Genomic DNA, 25,179 nt, shown 5'->3' on the forward strand with positions numbered 1-25,179 from the left:
TCATATCCACAGCCCCAACATGCTGCTGTCTCTGGGTTACATGGGATCTTTACTCCCAAAGGTGCAACTAATCTCAAATGTGTCCTAGTTGGCTTAAGTTCCCATATTGCGTTCCAACTGCCACTGTGCGGCTTGGACTTGGCGTGTGTTTTACATGTTCTCTACCTTTTCCAATAATAGGGATTGGGAATGTTGACTGCCATTTTGTCGAAATGAGACTCATTACAAAAAATCAGTATTTGTTCAGTGACTGAAAAACAGTGAATTGAGCCAGACACCCCAGACACCTAAAGCAATGAGAGCCTTGTATTTCCACAAGATGACTGTTAGCGTGGCTGTGATGACAAAAAATGTTGAACATAATAACTGGGTGATAATTTGTCATGAATGGTGAATAGAAAAATGGCATGATTTTCTAGTCTCCAGTCAAAACACACTCATAATCAAACAGAACAGATAGCCCATTACATATATTCTGTGTATCATTATTGGCTATAATCCAAACAAACATGTTACAGCATCAAACGTAGATCAAATCAAGCAACATAATTGATTCTACATGCACTGCTGTGAGTGTCTGCCCCTTTAGTGCAGCCTCTATATAATCACATTAGTCCACTCACTGCCATTCTGTTGTAAAGAATGGATTTTAAAGTGAGAAATTCAAACACAGAAGAGAAAATAAAAATAAAGAGTTATGCAAAACTCAGCAGCATGTTGAGGATTTGCACCTAAGGAAATCTAAAAGTAATGAATAATAATTGTAGATTAGAGAGCAGCAGAGCTCTTACCTTATCAGCTGTGGAGCTCAGAGAGTCGTCTTCACTCCTTCAGCATTTGCTTTCTCTACTGCTCTCCCTCCTCCCTCATCTTTCTCTCTCCCCATCAGCAGATTGGGTCTTTGGCATACAGAACCTGTGATGGGGAGGGGGGGGCAGGTTTTAGATTCACACATTATTTTATTACAGGATCATTCTTCTTTTTTTTACAACTTGAATCTTATTGTTAAAGCTTTGACCATCATTTCTAGTTTTGAAGTGCTTGCTGAGATCTGGGAACGTGACAACTTCACTACAAGGAAGTCCAACAGGACAGGACACGTGATCGGACAGACAAGCCGACAGATTATTTTAAACATTATATTTGGAGGTATAGCTGACAGCAAGCACTCCCCAAGTGTCAGTAATAATTCTTCTTTGCACAAGAAAACGGTGACAACATCCAATTACAGGAGGTCAAACTTGAACCACACAGTTGGTCAATAAACTGTGTAAAAAACGATGTCAGATTTTAAATGGATGTAGCGTGTGGAGGTTGAGGTGGTAGATGTAGCGTGTGAAGGTTGGGGTGGTAGATGTAGCGTGTGGAGGTTGGGGTGGTAGATGTAGCGTGTGGAGGTTGGGGTGGTGGATGTAGCGTGTGGAGGTTGGGGTGGTGGATGGTGCGTGTGAAGGTTGGAGTGGTGGATGAAGCGTGTGGAGGTTGGGGTGGTGGATGGAGCGTGTGGAGGTTGGGGTGGTGGATGTAGCGTGTGGAGGTTGGGGTGGTGGATGTAGCGTGTGGAGGTTGGGGTGGTGGATGGAGCGTGTGGAGGTTGGGGTGGTGGATGTAGCGTGTGGAGGTTGGGGTGGTGGATGGAGCGTGTGGAGGTTGGGGTGGTGGATGGAGCGTGTGGAGGTTGGGGTGGTGGATGTAGCGTGTGGAGGTTGGGGTGGTGGATGGAGCGTGTGGAGGTGGTGGATGTAACGTGTGGAGGTTGGGGTGGTAGATGTAGCGTGTGGAGGTTGGGGTGGTGGATGTAGCGTGTGGAGGTGGTGGATGTAGCGTGTGGAAGTTGGGGTGGTGGATGGTGCGTGTGGAGGTTGGGGTGGTGGATGAAGCGTGTGGAGGTTGGGGTGGTGGATGTAGCGTGTGGAGGTTGGGGTGGTGGATGTAGCGTGTGGAGGTTGGAGGTTGGGGTGGTGGATGGAGCGTGTGGAGGTTGGGGTGGTGGATGGAGCGTGTGGAGGTTGGGGTGGTGGATATAGCGTGTGGAGGTTGGGGTGGTGGATGGAGCGTGTGGAGGTTGGGCTGGTGGAGGTTGGGGTGGTGGAGGTTGGGGTGGTGGATGGAGTGTGCAGCACTATTTGGAAATATTGTGGAAAACAATAATTATAAAAACATTGTTATCGAACGTAATCTGAGGTTTCACAGAATTATCCAACGTTGATATTCTCGTCCGGAGGTAATGGTGTGACAGACACCCACTTGTTGGTTCACGCCATTTGTTACTGCACCATCAGGTGTGTCTGATGGAGGTGTGATATGAATATTCTTCTGGCAGTGTTCAGCTTTAACTAATGCAGCGTCAGCCAAGTGACAGACACATCTCTGGAGGGACACATGAGCTGAGTTGGCAAAATACAAAAAATAGCTTAAAAAAACGCTCAATTTATAGTGGATAAGAGAAAGCATATTAATATAAAATATAATTTAAAAATATGCATAAAATCATGAGGTATAACAATATTGACATTTATGAAATTAATTAACGTACTAATACATTTTAAAACATTACATTAGAAATGAAAAGTATGTAAAATAAGGTCACTGTTTCTATATTGTTTATATTGGAGGCCGATGTATCAGACAATAATTGATTCTGGCTCTTACGAGTCTCCCAACTTTATGGAAGTGCAACACTCAATCTCTGGAGCGCCTCTTCAAGATGAAATTGAAGCCGGTGCAGGAGCAGTCCCTCACGTAAATGTGTTTTTCTTTTCTGGAAGTTGATGGATATCAGAGGCTTTGAGCAGCACTTTAAACTCTAATAAGGTTCATGGTATCAGTAGCATTGTTGTTTGTCAATGGTCCAATAAGTGTGCACTTAAGGGTACCAGTCTGTGGTTTAGGAGTCTCTCACACAGTGTCCATAGATGTTTTTTAATGAAATACAAATTACTATTTCACTGACATAACGGGTGCTGTGGGTCCTCTCTGCTGCCTCCAACCTACAGAACAAATACATTTAAGATAACTATGAATATCTCTATGTAAACGACGGGGCTAAGGTGTGCAGTGCTTATATGAAGGTCCTTAAAAAGGTTTGTAAATCTGAGTTGGAGGATCCACCAGATTTGAAATACACCCGACTGTGCAGAACACCAAAATATCTCTAGCCTGTATTAATCCAGGAAATACTTTCTTTTCACAGTGAGCAGCATCACTGGAGAAGATTGTGAAAGAGGAACTGTGTTTTTTGCAAGCAATAATGAATGCTCACTTCCTGCACTCCCACTTTGAACACCTTAAAGAAAAAATGCGCAATTTTATACGTTAGTATCCATTTTAAAAACAATAGTTGTGAAGGATGTGCAAATAAAGCTATAATTGCTTAGAAAGCTGGCACTTGTTTTCATTTGTAGGCTTTAGTAGTAGTTGATATAAAGTCAGTCTTAATGCAGTCACAGAAAGTTATTCGCAGAAACCTTCCCTTGGAGATTGAAATGCTGAAACTGGACAAGCGAAAAGCGGAAGCAGCACTCACCCTTCTGTCTAATGTGGTCATCCGTCATCACTTTTATATGAAACAGTCAAGAAAACATTCTTCAGTGTAAAAGACTTCAGGGACTGAAGTTGCCATTTTTACTCAACACATTTCAGCATCACTTCACTTGTGCCACATGTTTGTCACAACTGACCTCATGTGGTAATGTGAAGATGATCAGCACAAACCTTAAGTCACTGTAGCCTTCACACATCCACTCCGAGATAGCGTAGGTCCTTTCTCCCTGCAGCAGTCAGACTGTACAATCATCACGGCCCCTGGTAGACCACCACACCAACAACAGACTATTCGTCCACTGTTGTGCAATTATCACTGCAATGTGCAATATTCACTTTTACAACGACTGTGTACTTATACTGTTACTCTGTTATTCTATTTATCTATTGTGTACTCGCCACTTTACTTTCTTCTTTTGCTGTAAATTTCCCCGTTGTGGGACTAATAAAGGATTTGATTCCTTTAGTGTCAGAAACCTCGGGTGGTTGGTGGTGGAGAAAGACACACAAATGCCTGAATCAGAGGATCGTGGTGTAATGTTGTGTAAAATCACTTCTAGATGAGCAACTATAATCTGAGTTGAGACACTATGAAAACACACAGAACAGAGGGGAGTGGAAACATTTGTACAAAGTAAAATACTTTGAAATGAATCCAGTCTTTGCAACATTTACATTTTAAATGTATGATGGGATTGTCAGAGAAGCTTCAATTTAACTCTAGATTATTTTTTTAAAGATGTAAATCCTGCCTTGAGTCAACATCACTTTTATATTTTAAGATTCACAAAGTATTTATCGCAACACTGACCGTGATAGGCCTCCTCCTACTAAAACTTTTATTTAAAGTAGCAAATTGTTGTGTCATGTTTATCAAAGGGTCTGGAAACAGACAGAGAAACATAAATCCTTAAATTAGTATTTAACTTCAAATAAGAAACAATCAGAACTTCATGTGTCCAAGTAGTTAATCTGTAAATAAAGTTGCTTTTAATCTTAAACACCTTAAACACACACATCCAGCAGCAATGAGCAACTGTTGCGAGTAATAACACGTGCACTGTGCCATTAAAGTACAGACTAACATCATGGCGTCATCTAGTGGTAAAACTCTGCAAGTCAAATAAATGGCCTGGCAAGAGAGACCTTTATTGTAAAATGAGGTTTCATCACATCACAATAAACATTTTCATAAATGCGTTTTCAGAGTGTATTACTGGTCGGCTGTACAACATACTGCAGGTTAAAACTGAAATAAACAAAAAATAAAATGTAACTACTAAAAACACAAATTCTAACAGACAGTTTTGTTCACCAGCTTTTTCTAAATACAATGAGCACACACAAAAAGCAAAGACAAAATAAATTCCTATAACATTTTCTTATAAAAACAATTAGTTTTTTACAAGTAAAAAGCCAGAAAAAAAAAAGCATATAGACCCCTACAAATCTACATAAGTACCTGTATAAGATGAGACTACATACAAGTTAAAAACAATAAGGTTGAAACTGATCGGAACATGCTTACTCGTCAAGATGCAAACACATTTACAGAGAATTATTTATCAACTTGACTTTCACATCTACAAGTAAAATTCTGTACACTCTAAAAGGCACTTGTGGCAGCCACAATGTTTTATACAGGCACAACATTTCATCTGTGCACCTCTCCCCGTTTAGAAAAGTATACACGTACGTTCAGCATCATTTGTTGATAAGTTTACTGTCAATTATGCAATATAAAAATCAGCTAATTAGCAGTGAGACTAATATTTACAGTCTTAGAAATCATCTGGTGCAGAGCTGCATTAATTCATTTTTCTAGAGGAGCACTGATATGTATCATTTTCACATTGTGCTCGGTAACATTTCCGCACTAATAGGTTTGTTGCCATGCATATTAAGTCTTGATATAAAGAGCCTATCGTATGAGTGATCAAATGTTGACATACTAGTATTGGTGTGTTGCTAAGGCCATAGGGAATTGAATATGATTTCACATCAAATGATAATACAGTATATAGTCATCTATTAAGGAAAATCACAGGAAACCACTCTCAGAGCTCGCCTCTTCCACTTCAGCAGCAAATGCCACAATGACATGAGGATAACAATACATTTTCAGTACAGTTGAAAAAAAAATATCACTTAGAAATCATCATGAACTATCTTCATCTCTTCACAAAACAAAAATTATTTGTGGATTGTAAATGAAAAGAAATCTGAATAAATGCTGGTTTGAGATTATTTGTACACAGTATTGAAAGATGCTACAAATAATGATAGGAAGAGATGATAGGTCTGTCCATTAGAACAACAAACAAGGTATACTGTATATATACACACACACACACACACACACACACACACGCACACTTTTTATCCGTCAAAGCTTTCCATTCAGTCGTCTTTGGTTTCAACCTGTACACCTGCCAGTACAGCGTCTCTCACTGGATGAAGGTACCGTTTCTTTTTCACGCGTTTACAATCAAATCTGTCAGAGTGGAGAGAAGCGAAGAGAAGGATGGCGGAGAGCCGACATGCAGTGTACGGGCACAAGTGGGAAGGAAATGGCAGATGTCTCCACGTGAAGGCTTTCAGAGTCGCATTGCGGAGAAACTGGGTCGACATGACACCACGGGACAAATTGTTTGCATGTGTTTGAAATGAAAAGAGTTAAAGAAAAGAGAAAGAAACAGCCCGTTTCCTTGTTGCGAGCCTATAACTTGCATAACAATATTGCTAAAAGGACATCATGAACACATCTCAGTTAAATTTCACAAAATGACAGCCTGTGTCGACTGAAAACCCCACATCGATATCTTGACGACGATGCATTTCGACATTATTTTGTGAGGTTTTTAAATCATCAAATCAGACCAAGATGTCATAGAATTACCTCAAAACACAAACAAGGACAATATCATTTTTCAATTGAACTAAGGGGGGAAAAAAAAAAATGCTAAATTGCAATGATCCCTTGTGACAACAGCAAAAACTTCCATCAACAGCAATCCCAGAGGTTTGTAATGCGGTGCTTCTGAACAAACTTGTTTGTCTACATGGAATAATTTGGCTACTGTAAACACGAGCTTTAAACGGCAGCATTTACTAATCTTTTTTTAAATGGCAGAGCAAACGCTTTTTCTAGTTAAATTCTCAACGGTATGTTTAGATTAAGGAAATGAGGTGGGCAAAAGATACAGTATAAAGATTGACTGCATATAAAGTGCTGTGGGAGAAAGAAAGCACTCTTCAGGGAAACATTAACATAAGATATCAAGTAAACTGCACATTAACATATATCTTAATATAAATTAAGAAATATTAAGCAAGACGGACTCCATTGTGAATCTCATGCTCACCTGAAGGCAGAGGACTGATCACTGTCACCGAGACCCGCTCTATTGGATAAAGGCAAATACACGCGCGGAAAAAAAATTCTAATCAAATGTAGATATCGGATATGCTGATATTTGAAAAAGGCTAAACTGAATGCACTAACGCTACATAGAGAAACTGTACCTTGGCGTACAGAACTTTTACTCCATTCACACTAGTAATTCAACTGAAAATAACAGGAGGCAAAATTATGTTTACAGCATCTATAACTTTGAAAACATTAGAAAGATTTAGTCCATCTTTTGATACACAAAACAAAACATATAGATCAGCATATCTGTGTAGGAACCCTTTCTAAACAAAGAACCCAGACATTTGCAGACAGATGGGATATGTGCGCCGTTATGTCAGAAGCAGAAATAAAACTAATACACATCTGTCAAGTTCCTTCATTCAGTATTCATTGTAGCAGCTTCACACACACACTCAACAGGAAACCGTCTCCTTCACTAATGTATTCATTGGCATTTAGACGAAAAACGAGTGCGACTGCTGGAAATTACAGCTACTGCTCTAATAAACCCAATATTCTAAATAATGTAAGGTACGAGTGAAAAGACAAAAAGAAAAACAAGCTTCTAAGGCCTCACAAGGTTTAACCAGCGACCACAGCACTGTAGATATATAAACTCACAGAGTCCAACTTTTACCCGCCACTCTTCACTGACTCCCTTGGAAGAAGAATCAGTGATGAACCAAGGTGGAGCGCCGTCATCTAAGGGTGGAGGAATTCAGGTCAATCGTTTTTTTGTTTCGTTTATAAATCTGTAATCACCCAAATGAGTGCCCCACTGTCCACACACTAATTCCTCTAAACTGACGAAAAAGCTTAAAATGGGCAAAAGGACTCCAGGCGATTGAGGAGAAAAACCACCGTCCTACAGCATGTACTAATAGGATTATCCCATCCAAGTAATGGCAGAGTGAAACATGATTAGCGGTCTCTTAGGGTAGACTTCTTCTCGGAGAGGCCCTCTTCGAGTTTGGCAGAGGTTTTGGCTGGGCCTTTTGCTGGGACTTCGGCAGGTGCTTTGTCTGCAGTTTTACCTGCAGTTTTGTCTGCAGGTTTGTCTGCAGCTTTACCTGCAGCTTTACCTGCAGCTTTGGCAGGATGAGGTGGTGTTGGGGGAGGTCGATGTAGACCGGCCTCAGTGCCGATGTTGACAGTGATGTTGGTGTAGAGGGGCATGTATTGCCGTGAGATTGTCTCATATTCGGCTGTGTTCATCCCATCCAACTTCCAGGTCTGACGTGTCTTGGCCAGCATGTTGAACCTTTAAAATGAAGAGCAAAGACAAAGACAACATCTGTGACTATTGAACGCTGCATTTGTCTTGTACAATAAAAACCAAAGACATGTCAAATAGTATTGTAATAGTATTTTGGTTCATCTGCATGCAAACTAAATTCAGATCTGCTGCAAACTTCCCAAATGAAACCAAACGCATCAACTCGTTTACCGCACCTCTTTGGGTTCACATCATTGCCTTTGTCCAGCTTGTGTTTGATCATCTTGTAGCGGCCCACCTTCACTGATGGACGACTGATGTACATCCCTCCCAGAGACACCCTGAGAAGGCGAGAAACAGACGTCTTTCACACGATACAACTGGGTCACACACACACATCTCCTTATGTGGTTCGAGGGGCATAAACCAAAACATTGATCTTGTATCCATGACAGTCGGACCAACAGTATAGTATTAGTGTTCGCTATAAATGTCATATCAGACATCTACTTTTTATTCAGAGTTCGGGTGTTATTCAAGCAGAGCTTGGAAAGTGGAAATGTCTCAATGTTTGAGCGGCTAAGGACGCATTATTTCCACAGTGGAATCTGTGGCCTGAACTTTCCTCACCTGACTCCAATATCGTCGTCCTCTCCACCCCAGCCCCAGTAGTTGTTGGGAAAGCCGTTCATCTTGAGGTAGTGCAGTGGTGTCAGAGCTGACACTCCTCCAAAGTACATCTTGTACGGAAGCCTGGAGAGGATTTAAGTGTTGCAGATAAATGTGGAACATAGAATGTGTCTATCTGTGAAGAACGAAGTCTTCAGTGGACATTTACAGAAAAGAAGGGACATACTTGTAGCCAAACTTGTCCATGGCGATGGCTGCATGCTTGGGGTTGGAGTCGCAGACGTATGTGTTGCGATCGTCCTCTGGAATGAGGTCCACATCATGGAAGAAGAGACAGTCCCAGTCTTCCTCCTTCATGGCCTCACGGAAACCCACATTCATCAGCTTGGCCCTGTTGAAAGTGTAGTTTCCGGCCTGGGGAGTAAAAACAGAGACTTAATGTCAGAGCACTCTGTGTCACAATCATCTCACCTTAAACACAAGTCTACAAGTATATCTTATATTTATATTAAATTTAACACAGATGAGTCTGTGATGAAGGGAGTGATATTGAATAATCAGCAGACATTCCTGATTTATCAGAATAAATTAAAACATGTACAGTAAATAAATAAAAACCTTCTTGCTTCCTATTAGAGAATACCTACAAATAAGTCTAAGTAGAGACAAGACAAAAAGTCAGACTTAACAACATGGCTGTGCAATGACAAATCCAGCTCAAGAGGTGTAAGAGATAAAGTGCTGAGGAGCAGCACAAATCAATTGTTACCAGCAGCTAAGGAGATTAAACCATCTAAGCCACTTGAGCATTCTCATCCTCCAACATGCACATGCAGTGACAGCACACTAGAGGGCACTCCTCATCTAGCCTGAACTGTAGCGGATAACAAACTCACTGTGCATACAGACCCCATTAACTAGATGATCGCTGTCCATTTCCAACAAAACAAAAAACAAGCTTATGTTTCCTCCAAATGTGAAATCTATACCAACCAAAAACTAAGTTAAATGAACTTTAATTCCCTTTGACTTCTCCTTTAGTGTATAACATGACTTGGGTGTGAGCTTTTTACCTGGTGAATGACATAAATTCCATAGTTGAGTTGTTGTCGCTGCAGAAAAGGATGTAGGTAGTATAGCAGGAACTTAAGGTGGTGTTCTCTGTGTCTGTGGGGAATGATGATGGCTGTTCGGTGCCTCGCCCCGCAGTCAGGCGGCCTGTAGCGTCCTCCGCGCACCACCAGTGGATTCTTCCTCTGAACCTCTGCTAGAGTGAGCCCGGATGGAAACTTGACGTGAATCGGCCCACCTGTGAGCAGAAAACAGTCTGCTGTCATTACCAGCAGGAAACAAGATACTGTATGTTCAGTGAAGGCAAATAATCTGGTTAGGGAGTGAGGCTATGATTTGAATGAGACATTTAAAATGAACCGACAAACTGAACTGAACTTATTCCTGGAAAGAAAAATCCTTATGCTGGCACAGAGCTGGATGTGCTTGTAAATGTACCAATTCAAGCGCTTGTTGTTTGTTAAAACAATACGTAGAGCAATACACTTGAATAAGCACCATAACTTCATTATTTCTGTACACGCGTCCTGCTCGTCTCACTGGAAATGCCCACGAACAAGAATTGAAAAGTTTTTGATGTCTTTTAAAATTAGATTTAGTTTGTTCAATAACTTTAAAATGATGATAAAGCTTACTTTAATTACTAATTCATATTGATCAAAGTACAAGCCTTTACTAAGCCTGTACTTCTGATCTGCAGTTGTATGAAGTACCTACGAATATTAGTCTATGAGCTGCCTCGCTACTGTAGTTAAAAGTGTAAACAGTGTTTGCTACAGGTCTGATGGTGCCGACCTGCAACTGAAAACGTTTCCTGCATGAGTCACAACAATCACACATTTAGTTACCGGTAATAGGTGTATCCCAAAAGCCCACAATCTGATAAAAAACTTTTTTATCTCCGACATTATTGCAAATCAATAATCAATCAATTTAAAACTTTAATATCTTCAGACTTTTTTTTTTTGTAACATAAATTTAGTAAGAAATTCGAACATACATTGGCTGAGAAATTCCCTCTGAACCGGTTTGGATATTTGCTGTACATAAATGCAGTACCTTTCATTCCTTTGTCAAATGGAAAGTAGTCAAAGCCTCAGGCAACAGCATTTCGTTTCATTTACTGGCAGTGACGTATTAACAAAAGGGCCATATTGTTCAATCTGAACTAACTAAATACTAACTGAAGTGGGGGGAAACTGCTCCAGTAAAATTTCCAACGCTTGTGATGTGGAAACATGACCCTGAATGCAATAAATCTGGATTTACAATTTATTTTGGTCATTAAAGCTGATGGTGGCATAACGCATAATTAAATCCCAGCTTGCTTGTACTTCCACCCTTACATGCAAAAGACTTGTTGCAACGAGCAATGTCACCAAGTGCGCTCTCTGTGTGTGTGTGTGTGTGTGTGTGTGTGTGTGTGTGTGTGTAGAGCGAGATCTCTTCAGGATTGGAAAAATGCAATATGCAAATGTCTATTTCTAATTTGCAATAAGATTAAGAGTTGGTGAGAGAAGGTGCACGATAATGTGCATGTGGCCTAAATAGTTAGGAAATCCTTTTCCTTTCATTTCCCCAACACGGAGAGTAGAACCGGTAACATCGGAGCTTAGTAATTAGTGATTTATGGCCCAGGGCCCGTTTAATACTGAGTTTTTGTACCAATCCCTACAGATATCAATGTCGTCTTGAATGGATGGAGTTTTCTCAGTTGTCATTAAGCAAACTGAGATGAGATGTGTGAGGTTGAAAGCTTTGGAGGAAAAAGCCTTTTTTTTTTTTTTTTTTTTACAAACTGCAATTTTCAAGGTCAAGATCAATTTTGCTTCGCTAAAAGTTAAATATGAAGTCTCAGCAAACTTTTATTCAATCCATGATAAAATGAAGAAAAACAAATGGCTGTCTGGAAAGTGTGTTTACAAAAAAAAAGTGCTAAAGAGCGATTCAAACTTTGATAATGTGTTGTCAGCTGTCAAGACTACAGACAGCACAAAGTTCTTGGGGGTGCAACTCACAAACAGTCTGACCTGGTGCCTTCACACCTCCTCACTGGTGAAAAAAGGCACAGCAGCGCCTGCATTTTCTGCGCAGGTTGAAAAGAGCACAGCTCGCCCCTCCCATCCTCACCACGTTCTACAGAGGCACCATAGAGAGCATACTGACCAGTTGCATCTCTAACTGCAACACCTCAGACTGGAAGTCTCTGCAGAGAGTGGTGAGGACAGCGGAGAGGATCATCGTGACGTCTCTTCCTTCCATCAGAGACACTGCTAATAAACGCTGCCTCACCAGAGCCCAGAACATCATAAAAGACCCCACTCACCCCCACCACGGCCTGTTCTCCCTGCTGCACTTTTAAATATTTATGACCAATTACTCAGTCACTTTTACAGTAAGCCAGGAAATCTCGAAATGACAATAAAGTTTTTTGATTCAACTCACCGAATATATATATATATATATATATATATATATATATATATATATATATATATATATATATATATATATATATATATATATATATATATATATATATATATATATATATAAAAAGGGACAAATCACAACTAATAATCTTGACTGATAATTGTGGCTATTTGATGCATCTGCTTGCATGTAATTTCCCTTCATGATTGCTCATTTGCACCCACCTCCTTGTCTACATTGATGTATAAGGGCCATCTGTCTTGTTCTGGAAAGCTCTTTGTAACCTTGTTAAGAAAAGTGCTATATGAATAAAGTGTTTATTGTCTTCGTCTGCTATCCCGTGACTTGATTCAGGATTTTGGTTTACCTTGTCCCTTTTTGATATAAGTTTGAAAAATCAATGCTGACAAATTGACAGAAAAGCAAGTAAGACACCAACTAAGTTAGACCGACCAGTCATGGTCCCCTCATATAAAAGATAAATGTTGCTTAAACCAGTTTCAGTGAAACTCCAGAAGGTTTCTGTTCACTTTCTGAAATACCTCAATGACCTTTTTGAATTATGTTTTGATAAGAAGTAATACAGTTTCAGTTCACAGAATGTATTTTAAAATTGATGGCAAAGTCTTCTGAATACTAAAACAGTTAGTTTGTTAAAGTTACCTAACTTGAACTTATTTCACCTCCATCACAACATAACTTTGTTTCATGCTGTAAGCTGTATGCATCAGAGAGCAGATAATAAAAACAACACCACCAAGCAGCAGCATCTTCATGACTCATGACTCATGACACAAGTGATAGATCAACTGTGTTGAGCTTAATGGAGATGACTGACGGCTGTCCCACTCTGAATAAGAGTCAAGTGTGAAAAAGTAATTCTCAACTTCTAATAGCACAGCATGAATGACGTATAAAAATTTGATTTCAAACAATTTCCGTGAACAATGCACTTGAAGCAGAAATAAGTGCCAAACTGGTGACTTACATTTTCAATTATGAGATAATGTTGGTTGACAAAAGAGGAATATATTTGCAGGGAGACCCATGAGCTGTCATCAGTAAGTCATAAATCATAGTGAAGGTAAAGGGACATATTTAATGAATGACAACAATATGTAATTGCCATTTAAGTGTGTTCGTAAATCAATGTTGTATTTGCTGATTAACACATGTTGAGGAGAGAGTGATCTACCTCCAGTAACACAGACTAATTACCAACTACTCTAATCAGGTACTATGGAATGACACAGAAGCAGGAAAGACCGCTCACCTATAAGAGGGGACGTCTTAGGGCAGTAGGGCATTTCATCTCCATGGTTATGAGCTTTGAAAATGTGGGAGAGGTTGGCATATACGTCCCCTCCAGCGGTGCCTGCTGTTGTGTGGTTGCAGCCCGACACACCAGTGGTGTCAGGTTTGCGGAAGATGCGGATGAAGTAGGAGACTCTCTTCTGGTATCCCTCTCGGGACAGCAGTGCCATGACCACCAGCTGGATGCCCAGGAACATGAAAAGGTAGCGCCATTTGGACTGGATACTGACCATGGCGACGGCTCTGCGTCGTCAAAGCAACAAATGTTGGGAGAAGGCAGTGCAGAAAGTCACGTTGGTCTGGCGGAAACCAACTCTCAGGGATTTAATGCTGGAACTATATAGGCTCTCCCCAAGCAGAAACAAAGTTCAGAAAAGTGATGATTGTCAACTGACGGAGGATGGTGTTGGCCCACGCAAAGTCAAATATACTAGGTACCTCCTCTAAAATATGGCAACACACATTGAATGTGACACTTACTGTATGTTAAGTTACATGCAATATTTTGTGGCAATATGGAGTATGAATATTGCGCAAGTTGAGTAAAAAAATAGACACAAAAAGGCACTTTTGGTAAGCTGTAATTGAAAAAACCACCAAGGGGAGGAAAAATAGAAAAATATTCTAAATCAAGAAAAACAAGTCTTGTCTATTTTTCTGTTTCACTGCATTCCTTGCTGCAGGCCACTATGTGGCAAATATCTCCAAAGTTGACTGTTGGTCCAATTTGTGATTGGCGTGGGATGGTAATGCCAGTGCCACATCATGTAGTTTCACCCCCATTGAATGCCATCCGTTGCCCTGTGAAGCTCATTCTCCTCCGGTCAAATAAATGGCAGCGTCAGTGTCTCTCACTCACTCTCTCTCTCTTCGTCCCTTTGTGAGCTTTATGCTGCCTTCTGTTCTCCCTCATGTGCTCTCCTGAGGGAGGCCTCTGCAACAACAGCCACCATGACAAAAGGGAGCATATGCAGCCGTATAGGCCCTATACTTTACAGAGGATTACACAGCTTCCATCGACTCACTGCCTGACTGGCTGGAGAGACAGGGGGAGTGGAACATGACCAGCGTGGGAGGAGTGGTCTGAGGGTTGTGTGTGTGGAGAGTCAGGCCTAGAGAAAAAGAAATGGGGGAGGAGAAGGAGGAAGAGGAGGAGGGAGAGCTTTGATTGCAATTGCTATTGTCGTATAATGATGCAATCCACAGCTCTGAGACACCTCAAGCAGCTCGATGGGCCGGCAGCCACTCAGCTCACTGGATGGACACAAACTGGACCTTCACTCCAACACAGCTCTGAAAGACACAAACACAAAAGAGGATGAAGGACAGTTACATTGACTGACCCCCTTTGGTTCAAACTGTTGACATCAGCGATTTTGTATTTACAGCGGAATGCGTTTACCGCACAAACAATGACTGATTGTGTGCAATGCAGGCCCAACAAATGGATTGTGTTTGTTTACATGGAGACTCAGCAGCACAGTTGGATAGCCTTGATTAATCAGGCCCAGCATGGGCTCCAGTGCAGATGCCTCCCCAAAGAGAGGCCTGCTGCCCACAGCGGATGGCAGACGAGAAGCCATGCACCGCCAATGTGGATGGAACTTCCCAGTTCTAGAGCCAACAAACTTAATGGCCCCATCGCTGCAGGCTGCTGCAATGTGGCGTTTGCGGACCTTGTTTAACCCCTAACCCTGCTCTGGTGCCGTCTGTTGAAGTGTTCAACATATCTACAGTCACCAATTAGTGCTTGTTAAAGAAGACAGCCCTTAGAACACTAATCCTAATCCCAATGAATGCTACCAGACTGGAGGAGTGGATACGGATAGAAGAAATTGTTACTACAGCAGCTTCCAACCTCTCACCTACAAGCTTAGATTTCATTCCCAAAAGTCAAGATTTGTCAAGTCTGTTGCACCAAATGTCTAAAACCATATAGAGCTGCAATGTCTCCTAAGGCACTTTGATTTAAAATCTTATGTTCTAAGTCATAAAGGCCTATACCTTCTTTGGGGTGAAAGATGGCTTGTTTTCAAGAATTGTATTTTTTGCTTGGATAATGTGTGCTTTATAAGCCCAAGGTGCCAGTTTAGTTCATTCCTATGGAATCATTAGCATGGTGTTGACGTCTTCAGCCCTAAGAACATATCTTGCTAATAACACAGGGGTAAATAATGCATTAGTTTAGTAAGCATTAGTAAGGTACAGATAAGACGAAGAACAAAAAACAACTTCAGTGCTCTGACTAGAGATAGTGAGACTGAGGACTGCCTACTCTTTGTTATGTTGCTTTGTTTTCAACACACACGTGATTAATTACCATTACTAGTCTTGATTATTTATAAAAAAAAAAAATTAAAAAAAAAGGTTTCCCCACTTTATTTCATATTGTGTTGACATTAAACATTGAATTGATATTAAAGTTAAACACTGGGCTCGACGATTATACTGAATTTTACCACTGCACTAGGTTTCGCACTTGACTCAGTGCAGCGAGTCCGAGTGGAACATAATGAGACAGAGAGCCTATGAATGAGGTTGCAATACAAGTTGGATTTAGCGCTGTGACGCTGTCGGCACAGATCCAAAATGATGGCTACTTTTAAATTTGCCAGAATGTGTCATAATTACAAATGCGATTCAGCCAGATTGCATAAATTCAACCGACAAAACCGGAAATCGGTCGGAATAGTGTCATCACATTCCTGTTTCCTCACTGAAAATGATAAACTTTATATGTGACGAGTTCTATCAAAATCAGTCGTGTCGCAACGGCTCATTTCTATATTTCGAAAAACAACACAGATATCACTGAAAGCTAAGAATCTCCCGTTTCCAGCAGTGAACAAAACTCAATGTAACAAACCAAGTTACCTTTAACTGTGGAAACTGTATCTGAAACATACAGCCTACGATCAGCGACAAAGATATACTCATGACATCTCATGCTTACTAAACTGAAGTGTTCTTTATGTTCTTCTGCATTTTGCTTTGACAGCTGACTGCGAGGATTTTCATATCAAGGATAATAAAGAGTTTTCACTGAGGGGATATGTGGATCAAAAAGGAGAGGAAAGCCTCTACAGATGATTTTTATCTGCATGTGGAACTGTGAGCAGATGGGAGATTGACCCCTCTCACTTTGCCTGGCCCCTATAATAGCCCCATAGATTATGGATATGCTTTATAAAATCATGCCATAACCACTTAATCCCACAGCGGGGAAATGTTACTCGACCACTCAGAGATGTGATCCAGAACACAAAAAGGAGTGACCTGGAAAACATTAATCTTTTTTTAAATAATGACTACTACTTACCAACTGGTTCATAGTCTTTCAGGCTCTCTAAATAAAAGATAAATGATTAACCTCTCAGGTTTTTAAGGACAAAACATCGCTGATAAGTTCATGTGGAGTGCAAGTTTTATATACTACATGACTAAGCAACATGCATTAGGAAAACCCACAGGGACTGCATAGAAACTTTCTATGACGCCCCTTCCTATTCTCCCATATTCCAGTGTCACATTCATCTGTAATGAAATATACTCATGTCTTTACAAAGGGGAGAAATGATGAGTCTGGTTTGCTTTAGTGCTTGGGGGACATATTGTGCTTGAGCTGGCTTACAGTGAGAGAACGTGGCAGAAGGCACCTCCTTGAACAAAGCTAAAGGACTGACTTAACACGCATATAAAAGAGATCCAGTGACTAGATTTAGAGGAATCTATCTGTGTTAGCTAAAAGGCTGAAGAGTGAAACAAAGAGATAGCAAACAGATAGCAACAAGGATATAGCAAACAATGTGCTCGAGGGGCAGCGAGAGATCAGCCAACAGTCTGGTTACACTATGTTCTTTTCACTTCATTGTCTCTCCTGCATGGATATCATTCCTTTATTTAAAAGAGGCAGGTTTGGCATGACATAACATGCTTTAGCACACTAAAGCAATCCTCTTTGGTCTTGCACCCCCGCTCTCCTCATTTTATTTATTTTACATCACTGTACAATGTGTGCTTTAAAAGAGTGATGGCACATAACAGCCGACAAATGGGACCTTTTCTTTTCTGCACATGGGACATTAATATTGCATATATATGGTATGTCCACATGGATGCTTGCACACACATGAGTGAATGCAAGAGGAGTCGAGAAAGCTAGCAGGGGGGGGGGTTAGAATGAAGAGCCAACAAGGAAATAAAATGGGATTGGAAGGGAGGGGGGGGGGAGTTTAGAGTATAGGAGTTATATTTAGATCATCATCTGGGGACTAATAGCTTATACACTGCTGTTCAAATCCTAAAGGGACATCATAGCATTCATGCACAGCCCATTGACAGCCCCAGAGGGAGATAAATGTGCAACTAAACCAAGTCACAGTAGGGAAAACCACAGAAGAGGTTTACCTAACCAGGCATTCCTACTGAGTCTCTATTAGCATTAACACCCGAGTCACTTTTCTTTCTTTGTACTCCTTTCAAGGTGGCCTATTCCCTGGACCAGAACTATCAGCAGCCTTTATGCAGCAACACTCATTTATGACCCGTCGTGGGATATTTCACAGTTGGTCAGAGCTAGTGTTGTCAGTACCCAAATTATGACTTTTAGACATCAGGAAAAGTAATGGAATAATGGATGACAGAACAAGTAACTTTTGACAATACAGTAGAGCAGGGGTATTCAACTAAAATGTAAAGAGGTCCAGTTAGAGAAAATGTCCTCTGGATGAGATCCGTGCACACACTGGTGTATTATGGCTTCATTTCACATCCTCTACTGTATTGTATTATAATTATAATATATATAAAAAAAAAAAATATATATATATATATATATATATATATATATATATATATATATATATCCAGAGATTCACTTTAAGCTTTTTTTTTCCAGGGATACAGCATAAGATTTTGAATTCATACATCCAACTATGGAAAACAAGGTAACAAGGCACAAGAAACGTTTATACAAATCTAACAATAAAATAACAAAAACAGCTGTCATTAAAGAAGAGTCAAAAGGAGAGGTCACTTAACTGTACACTCCCCTCGCTCTCTTTAAACAGGAAGAAAATGGCATAGCTGAAAAATAGGAGCCTTTTCAAAATAAATGGCAACAATTACAGTGCATTTGTTCACATGCTATAGGAAATTATGTGCAGTCGTTGCTCTTAATAAGTGGAGCGAAATTTTTTAATTCATATTCACATTCACATTTTGACACCATCCACGTTATGTTAAGATTTAACACTTAACACACCGTATACTGGGCTCAGACTCAAACAACAATTTAATTAAGGTACATCTAATACCAGAAAAAGATAACAAAAAATCAGTAACGCATATAAATCTATATATACTTTGTGTGGTCAACTGGAATAATGTCCAGATATGTGGCTGCATAAGGAGAGCAGTAAGGGAAGAGGAGGACATAGTTTGTCCTGAATTTTCTTTGCGTTTTAACCTAACTGTAGCATGATTAGACAGAATTGCTTTCAGAAAAATCTAAGATGTTGGGGTGCATTTCAGAGGTCTGGAAAAAGGCTTACAGGACTCCAGCAGAGTTTTTGAATAACTATGGAATGGGTTTATAGGAGAAAACTGCTGGAGTAGCTAGTTTTCACTATTTGTAAAGTGTCTGTATGAAACAGAATTTCTTGAGCTTAATCCACTTCAAGTCCTGCCTACAGCAGAGGGATGTCATAAAACATAGATAGTGTTAGTGGTAGTTTGCTTTCTAATTACCTCTAGACATGGCTGAGATTTGACCTCATTCTAGGTTGTCAGAGTCAGAAAATGCATCAGATCCAGAGCAAGGTTCCCCAATCTCCACAGTAACGTCTAACTATATGTTGCATTAATGTGTTGTTTGGGTCACCGTCACCTCACATGATTTGAAATACAACAGATGCCTTTAAAGTCATGTTGGGCCTCCTGTTACAACTCTAGTGTCATCACATGGTACAAAGTCTGGAATGAAGCATTGATATACACCCCCTGGAGCTTTGACCTCGTCTTCAGTGTACTTTTCCACTGACAATAGTCAATATTGTGTCACACTCTCCACAGCATTTACTGAAAATTGTACAGGCAGACAAAAACACTGATTTGTGGTGTTGAAACATTATAAATGTGTACATAAATGTATTGTTCAGTGGGAAAGAGGTAGCTTTATCAATTGTATCTCTTCAGCCAGCCCTGAAACATGACCGCACCTTAGACTACATTCCCTAATGACGGATCTTAAAAGGAGGAGGCGTTGGATGGACTCCTGGTTTAGTTAATCACGTCAAAACAATGAGGAAACGTGTAAATACTGCAGAAAAAAATTCATGGGAGGCAGATTAGTCAAGTAAGACACCTAGTGGTAAAATTTGGTATACTGGTCCGGTCTGGTGTTTGGCTTAAAGGCCCAGACACATCAAACAGACCTCAAAGAACTCGTGGCAACGGAGCCGACTGTTGCGTCGTCTCACGTTGCCTGCGTCTTGCACAAAAGGTTGCACTTGAACACACCGCAAAGACAACAACCAACTATCACGTATGTTCTATGCCTGCGTGAGAGGAAATAAATCTCAGGGTTAAGGGAAACAGGAAACGACACACACATTAAAAACAAAGCAGCGTTTGTCAAAGATTTTCACACCACTCTCGTTCAACACTTCATTCCAGATGGCCATGTTGTAGTGAAATAACTACATTTGAATGATCAGATGAGATGAAGAGTAAATAAAAGAGTCTGTGTGTGACCTCTTCGACTCCAGTTGTTTGTTTTCCTCTCTTCCATTTATCTTCCAAAGTCCCAACAGTGATTGGCGTTCGATCGTTGGCTTGGTGTGTCATGGCCTTAATATCAAACCGGCTTAAAAAGTGAGTGTAAGCTACTTAACAGGCGTATTTGAACTGGTTTCGTAACTGGTGTTTACTGCACGTAGGAGTGAAACAGATCGAACAGATGTGGCCAGCAAACAGCTCTTACACAAAATCATGATTTGTCTTTACTAGGCTGCCAAAGCATTCGGGAAATATTCTTTACACAAACCAAAGTCCGTCTCAAAAATACAACAAAGTAAAAATGTTATTCAGGTTCTGTATATGCAAGCAGGCCTTTTCTCTCAAGCACCAAACAAGACCAGGCAATGAAATAATGTGCAAACATGCCCTGAGAAAAGAGGTGTCTGCATAACAACGCGTGCCAGCGTCCTTGTCATGGCAACCCATCCTGAGCCCTGGCCATTCATCGCGGGTGCAGCTGGTACATGTCTCTATGGCTGTTCCCTCGAGTCCGACTCTGCTGGGACAGACTGCTGAGGAGAGGGGGAAAAACACATCATCCTCCTTCTTCCTCCTCACACTTTTTCTTGTCATCCTTCTGCCTTTGATTGCTTATGCAGTTTCCATAGTGTAGTGTTCACCTCTGGCTATAACCAACACACCAGGGATAGGCACTTATCCAATCACTGTGACTTGCAGTGAGTTGCAAACATAGCAATTACAACCATGGAGATAAGGAAAGTCTCATGTGGCCAGAAAACCCACACCAAAATTGGAGCAACAAGTTACACAAGAAAGAAGAGTTGATGTTGAGATGTTCTGTAACTTTTAACGACTGTAACGACCGACCTAAAGTGATTGCCAAAAGTTGTTTCATCAGTATATCTAATGCAGAAAGAAGAAAACAAATCATATCAGAGTGTCTGACAACCAACCTCAAAACCTGCAATAACTGCCAGTTATCATGCCCAGATGAACCTTTTATTCTCTGCCAATAATTAAGAGGCCGGAAAAGTACAGATGTCAGAAGAGCAGATTTTACAAAGTAAGACACAAGCTAACATAATAGTTAATGTTGCATTTAAAATGGGCCAACATATTTGCTTTTACATCAAAGCTATCGGTGCTTATATGTATAACTCAGTTACTATCAACACTTATGTACATATATAATTTATGACAATAAAAATGTTTTGTGCTAAAAATGTGTCATAGGTTTTCATTCATGCCTTTTAATATGCCTATCAGTTGCTAAATAAGTGTAAAAGATTGTATGAACAATACAAAACAAGAAGGAACTGGGTGTGCAGAGTGAATCATTGTGTAACATTACTACAAAGATAACACCCCAAGTTAAACTATTAGTCTATCATCTTGTCGGGAAAAAAAAAAAAAAAAGCAGTCCTTACTGGTACAATACTGATCCTCTCATTCTTCAAGTATTGACTCAATCAATCTGACAGCTCAGAGGGGGAGGGGGTCGCAATGCAGAGCCTTTTGTTCTGCTGGGGAGGGCAAACATGAAACATGGAATAGACGCTGTGAAACTTGTGTCAGCTGGAAGTAAAGCGACGTAAAAGCAAGAAAGTAGCATGAAATGGCGCAAACGATGAGTATTTTTTCAACACCCCCTGACATCGTAATAGTGACCTTCACCAGCAAAGGAAGTTAGCAATCAATCAACAGAGTTGTCTGCCAGCAGTTAATAACGATTTTACAAAAACATAGGCTTGTGTCGCAATTGTACTTGTAGCAGTGACACAGAAACAAACTTCCAAGTGGTTTGTTAACTAAGGTTAGCTTTAGCTAAAACTTAAAAGTAGTTAAAGTAGCTCAATTGAGCGGACATTAAGTAACATTAGCTTTGACAATGTTGGCTGTGTAGCTCCTCGATAAGTCAACTAATAATGTACACGTTCAAATAAAAATAAAAATAAAAAAGCAAGAGAAAACATGCGTCTTATTGTTTCAGCCACAGTGAAGGACGTTAATGAGTAACGAGTAACGTTAACTTACCGTCAACTTACCGTCAACTTACGGGGTCTTACTTTTAAGTTACCGGCAACGTTCAATCTTTCAACTATGTGAACATGTTTACACAAAGCGAGACATAAATCAGCCACACTTTTACAACACATATCACAGTAAACTTAAGCAGAGGCAACTATTCTCTCCCAAACTCAACTTCGACTGATCCTCGCCAGCTGTGTCGGGGAAGACGAGCCTAATCAAGTCAAGCCGAGCCGAGCCGAGCTAGCCGCTACACAAGGTTAACTGACGTTAGTTAGTTAGCTGGCTAACATTAGCTAGCAAGCAGTCACTGGTGCTGTTTTCGGTGTCTTTTAGCGATATATTTAACTATTGTATTCTTACCAGACAGGGCTGCTTTTTATCCCTTGGCTTGTGAAGTTGCTTTTAGCCGTAGATATTCCCGACAATACCCCCCCTCCTCCGTATTTCCGATATGTTTTGAAGTTGATGTTGTGTGGTCGCTGTAATGTGCAGTAGTCCAACAGCGAATGAGCAGAGTCGGTGTGTCGCACAGCCGTTTCCCCCCCCTCCCTTTCACTGGAAACCCCAACTTACATTACTGCCCCACTTTCGCTTTTGAATACAAGAGAAAATATTCAACACAGTGTGATACGTGGCTATTCTGGTAGTATCTGCAGAAGTAGTGGCTCAGATAGTGGTAGATAACTTAGTAGCACTAGTATTTAATTAGTAATATAACGTCCGTATAAGGTATAATAAGTAGGTGATATTAGGCATATCTACTCTTTAATAACAATTCACGTGATGAATGCTGTATAAAGACTATGAATAAACCAAACCAACACTCTTTAGGTAAAAAACTGCAATGTAAAAACATATAAGGGTTATATAAATGAAGTGTTTAACAGTACAAGGAAACTATTACATAGTTAAGGTACAGTATCTATAAACTATAGAAACCTGGTTAGAATTAGGATTTTAGTTTGGACTTGTTGGCTGTTAAGACTTTATATGACTTTAAAGTCAAAACATGATCACTTTTGATCTTATATATAATATCATATAAATAAAAAATACAGAACAAATAACTTCTAATCTCTACAAAGCTTACAACAAACACATATTGACTAAGCTTAAGGTTGAACAAAGTAATCTGTGTTGCAGGGTGTGTGTGTTTTTTTTATTATCAGTTCTAGCACTTATGCATTTATGAATTCATCATGATCGTCCTGAGTTTGAATAAAGCCACTTGTTCTAGAACAGGACAAAAAAAGAAAACAAAACAAAAATGCTACACATCATAACAGAAGATAACATTTCCCAGTTAGGTAAGTAACAATCATTTACTTTTCATTATTTATTTTGACTATTCATAATCAGTGGTGATAAGTAATTTAGTATTCTTAAGTAGTCATACTTTACGTTCTAATTTCTGCTACTTTATGTACTCTTTACGCCGCCACAGTTGAGTTAACTTCGTCTTGTTAAATTACTTTGCAGATTCAGATTAATGGTACACCATTGTAATAGGGTGGAAAGTCACAAGAATATAAAGTCATTATATGAGCAGGAACCAGTGATGACATCAATAATTATAATCCAACATTATAATAAATATTCTGCATGAGTAATTTTACTTTTAGTACTTTGTCTATATTGATCCTAATACTTTTGTACTTTTACTTTAGTGAAACATTTGAATGCATGACTTACTTTTTACTTAAATGTTCTTCCACCTTTGATCATAATCATATACTCACTTTATTTCAAAAGCCAATGCCAGTTCTGATTAGAAGAAAAAAAGCCAAACAGAATTATTGTGCAGAAATACAAAATCACTTTCTGTGGCTGCCAGTACACTGAATTTGATCTCGTCTGTTTTTCATGGGACAGAGTTAGAAAAATGGCAGTCCAACCACGTCCGTACCAGTTATTTCCTCGCAGGCCAACAGCTCAAACCAGCATGGATGCTTTGGTGTCAGTCTTGTGGTGGAGACTCTTCCCTGGAAAGTACGTTGGACAAAACCACAAGCTGGATCAAATCTTTGCCGAGATGTCCATTAGTCCAGTACAGGCGACCCTCCCTCTCTGGCCCTACTATTTTGACCAGGTCACTTGCAGACTTCCTACCAGAGACCAAGTGAAACATATGTGGGTACCATTACTTTGATTTCCACTGAAATTTCTACATCAAGTCATATTCAGGGGGTTCATTTACACACAAATTGTGTTTTTAAAATGTACTTTGTAGTTTGTGATTTAACAGCAGGTTACCTTGAAACTTCTGGTCAGAATAATAATTTTTAGATGTTCCTTATTGTAACTTCAATTAAATGTACTACAGTAGAATCTGAGCAATCCCTTCAGGGACTTTGGACCTTAACCTGTCAAAGTAAATACATACGATTGGTGGACAAAGGTCATAGTTGCTGCGTAGCTTAATGTGTTGTTGTTTTGCTGACACTGCTGGATGTCATAATGAATGATCTTCCCCCCACTTGTGGCCTGAAGGGAGAGCAGCAACCTCAGCTTGCAATGCTTCGACTCATGGGCAGGCTTAAAACAAGACAAGCAGAGGGCCGCAGAGCAGCATGGAAGACGGCATGTAAGCACTAAACGAGAGGCCCGGCCCAGAAATGGTGTCCACATGACAAAACTCTGTCAACTCCAAGAGAACACTGGCTGGAGCACATCCACGAGACAGTACACGTATATGATGTACGGCCATCGCCGCTAACTACCAACAACCTCAAGTTTTTGTCTCATAGATGTTACTAAATACATATAT

The 25,179-nt window shown here is 40.1% G+C and overlaps 2 protein-coding genes and 1 long non-coding RNA gene across 7 annotated transcripts; 1 reads left to right on the forward strand and 2 right to left on the reverse strand.

Moving 5' to 3' along the window:
* Positions 1–1,290: 1,290 nt before the first annotated feature.
* LOC115020999 (extensin-like) lies at positions 1,291–3,685 on the reverse strand. The gene is made up of 2 exons (XM_029451111.1): positions 3,681–3,685; positions 1,291–2,122 (listed from the first exon to the last, which is right to left on the reverse strand). The coding sequence occupies exons 1-2, from the start codon at positions 3,683–3,685 to the stop codon at positions 1,291–1,293; spliced, it is 837 nt and encodes a 278-aa protein (XP_029306971.1).
* A 1,892-nt stretch (positions 3,686–5,577) lies between these two features.
* LOC115020755 (beta-1,4-galactosyltransferase 3) lies at positions 5,578–22,942 on the reverse strand. 5 transcript variants are annotated; one of them, XM_029450693.1, is made up of 8 exons: positions 22,773–22,942; positions 21,809–21,901; positions 13,582–14,915; positions 9,878–10,113; positions 9,031–9,218; positions 8,805–8,927; positions 8,411–8,515; positions 5,578–8,219 (listed from the first exon to the last, which is right to left on the reverse strand). In XM_029450693.1, the coding sequence occupies exons 3-8, from the start codon at positions 13,853–13,855 to the stop codon at positions 7,880–7,882; spliced, it is 1,266 nt and encodes a 421-aa protein (XP_029306553.1). In that variant the 5' UTR covers positions 13,856–14,915; positions 21,809–21,901; positions 22,773–22,942; the 3' UTR covers positions 5,578–7,879. The 5 variants fall into 5 exon arrangements, with proteins under 5 accessions (XP_029306553.1, XP_029306550.1, XP_029306551.1 ...); XM_029450690.1 differs by having other exon boundaries at positions 21,809–21,904; XM_029450691.1 differs by lacking the exon at positions 22,773–22,942 and adding an exon at positions 22,427–22,673 and having other exon boundaries at positions 21,809–21,904.
* Positions 22,622–25,170, forward strand: LOC115020758 (uncharacterized). Its single transcript, XR_003833678.1, has 3 exons — positions 22,622–22,668; positions 24,285–24,542; positions 24,903–25,170. It is a non-coding gene; the product is annotated as an uncharacterized LOC115020758 (long non-coding RNA).
* Positions 25,171–25,179: the final 9 nt, after the last annotated feature.

Source organism: Cottoperca gobio, chromosome 16 (assembly GCF_900634415.1).
Source record: "Cottoperca gobio chromosome 16, fCotGob3.1, whole genome shotgun sequence".
NCBI lineage: Eukaryota > Metazoa > Chordata > Actinopteri > Perciformes > Bovichtidae > Cottoperca > Cottoperca gobio.

What these genes read in the sequence shown, in the direction of transcription:
- LOC115020755 (XM_029450688.1), bottom strand. Translation starts at nt 13,855, where the DNA reads ATGGTCAGTATCCAGTCCAAATGGCGCTACCTTTTCATGTTCCTGGGC. An exon ending in ATGGACAAGTTTGGCTACAA is followed by an intron (nt 8,928 to 9,030) that starts GTATGTCCCTTC and finishes AATCCTCTCCAG; the next exon opens with GCTTCCGTACAAGATGTACT. An exon ending in AATGATGTGAACCCAAAGAG is followed by an intron (nt 8,220 to 8,410) that starts GTGCGGTAAACG and finishes TTCATTTTAAAG; the next exon opens with GTTCAACATGCTGGCCAAGA.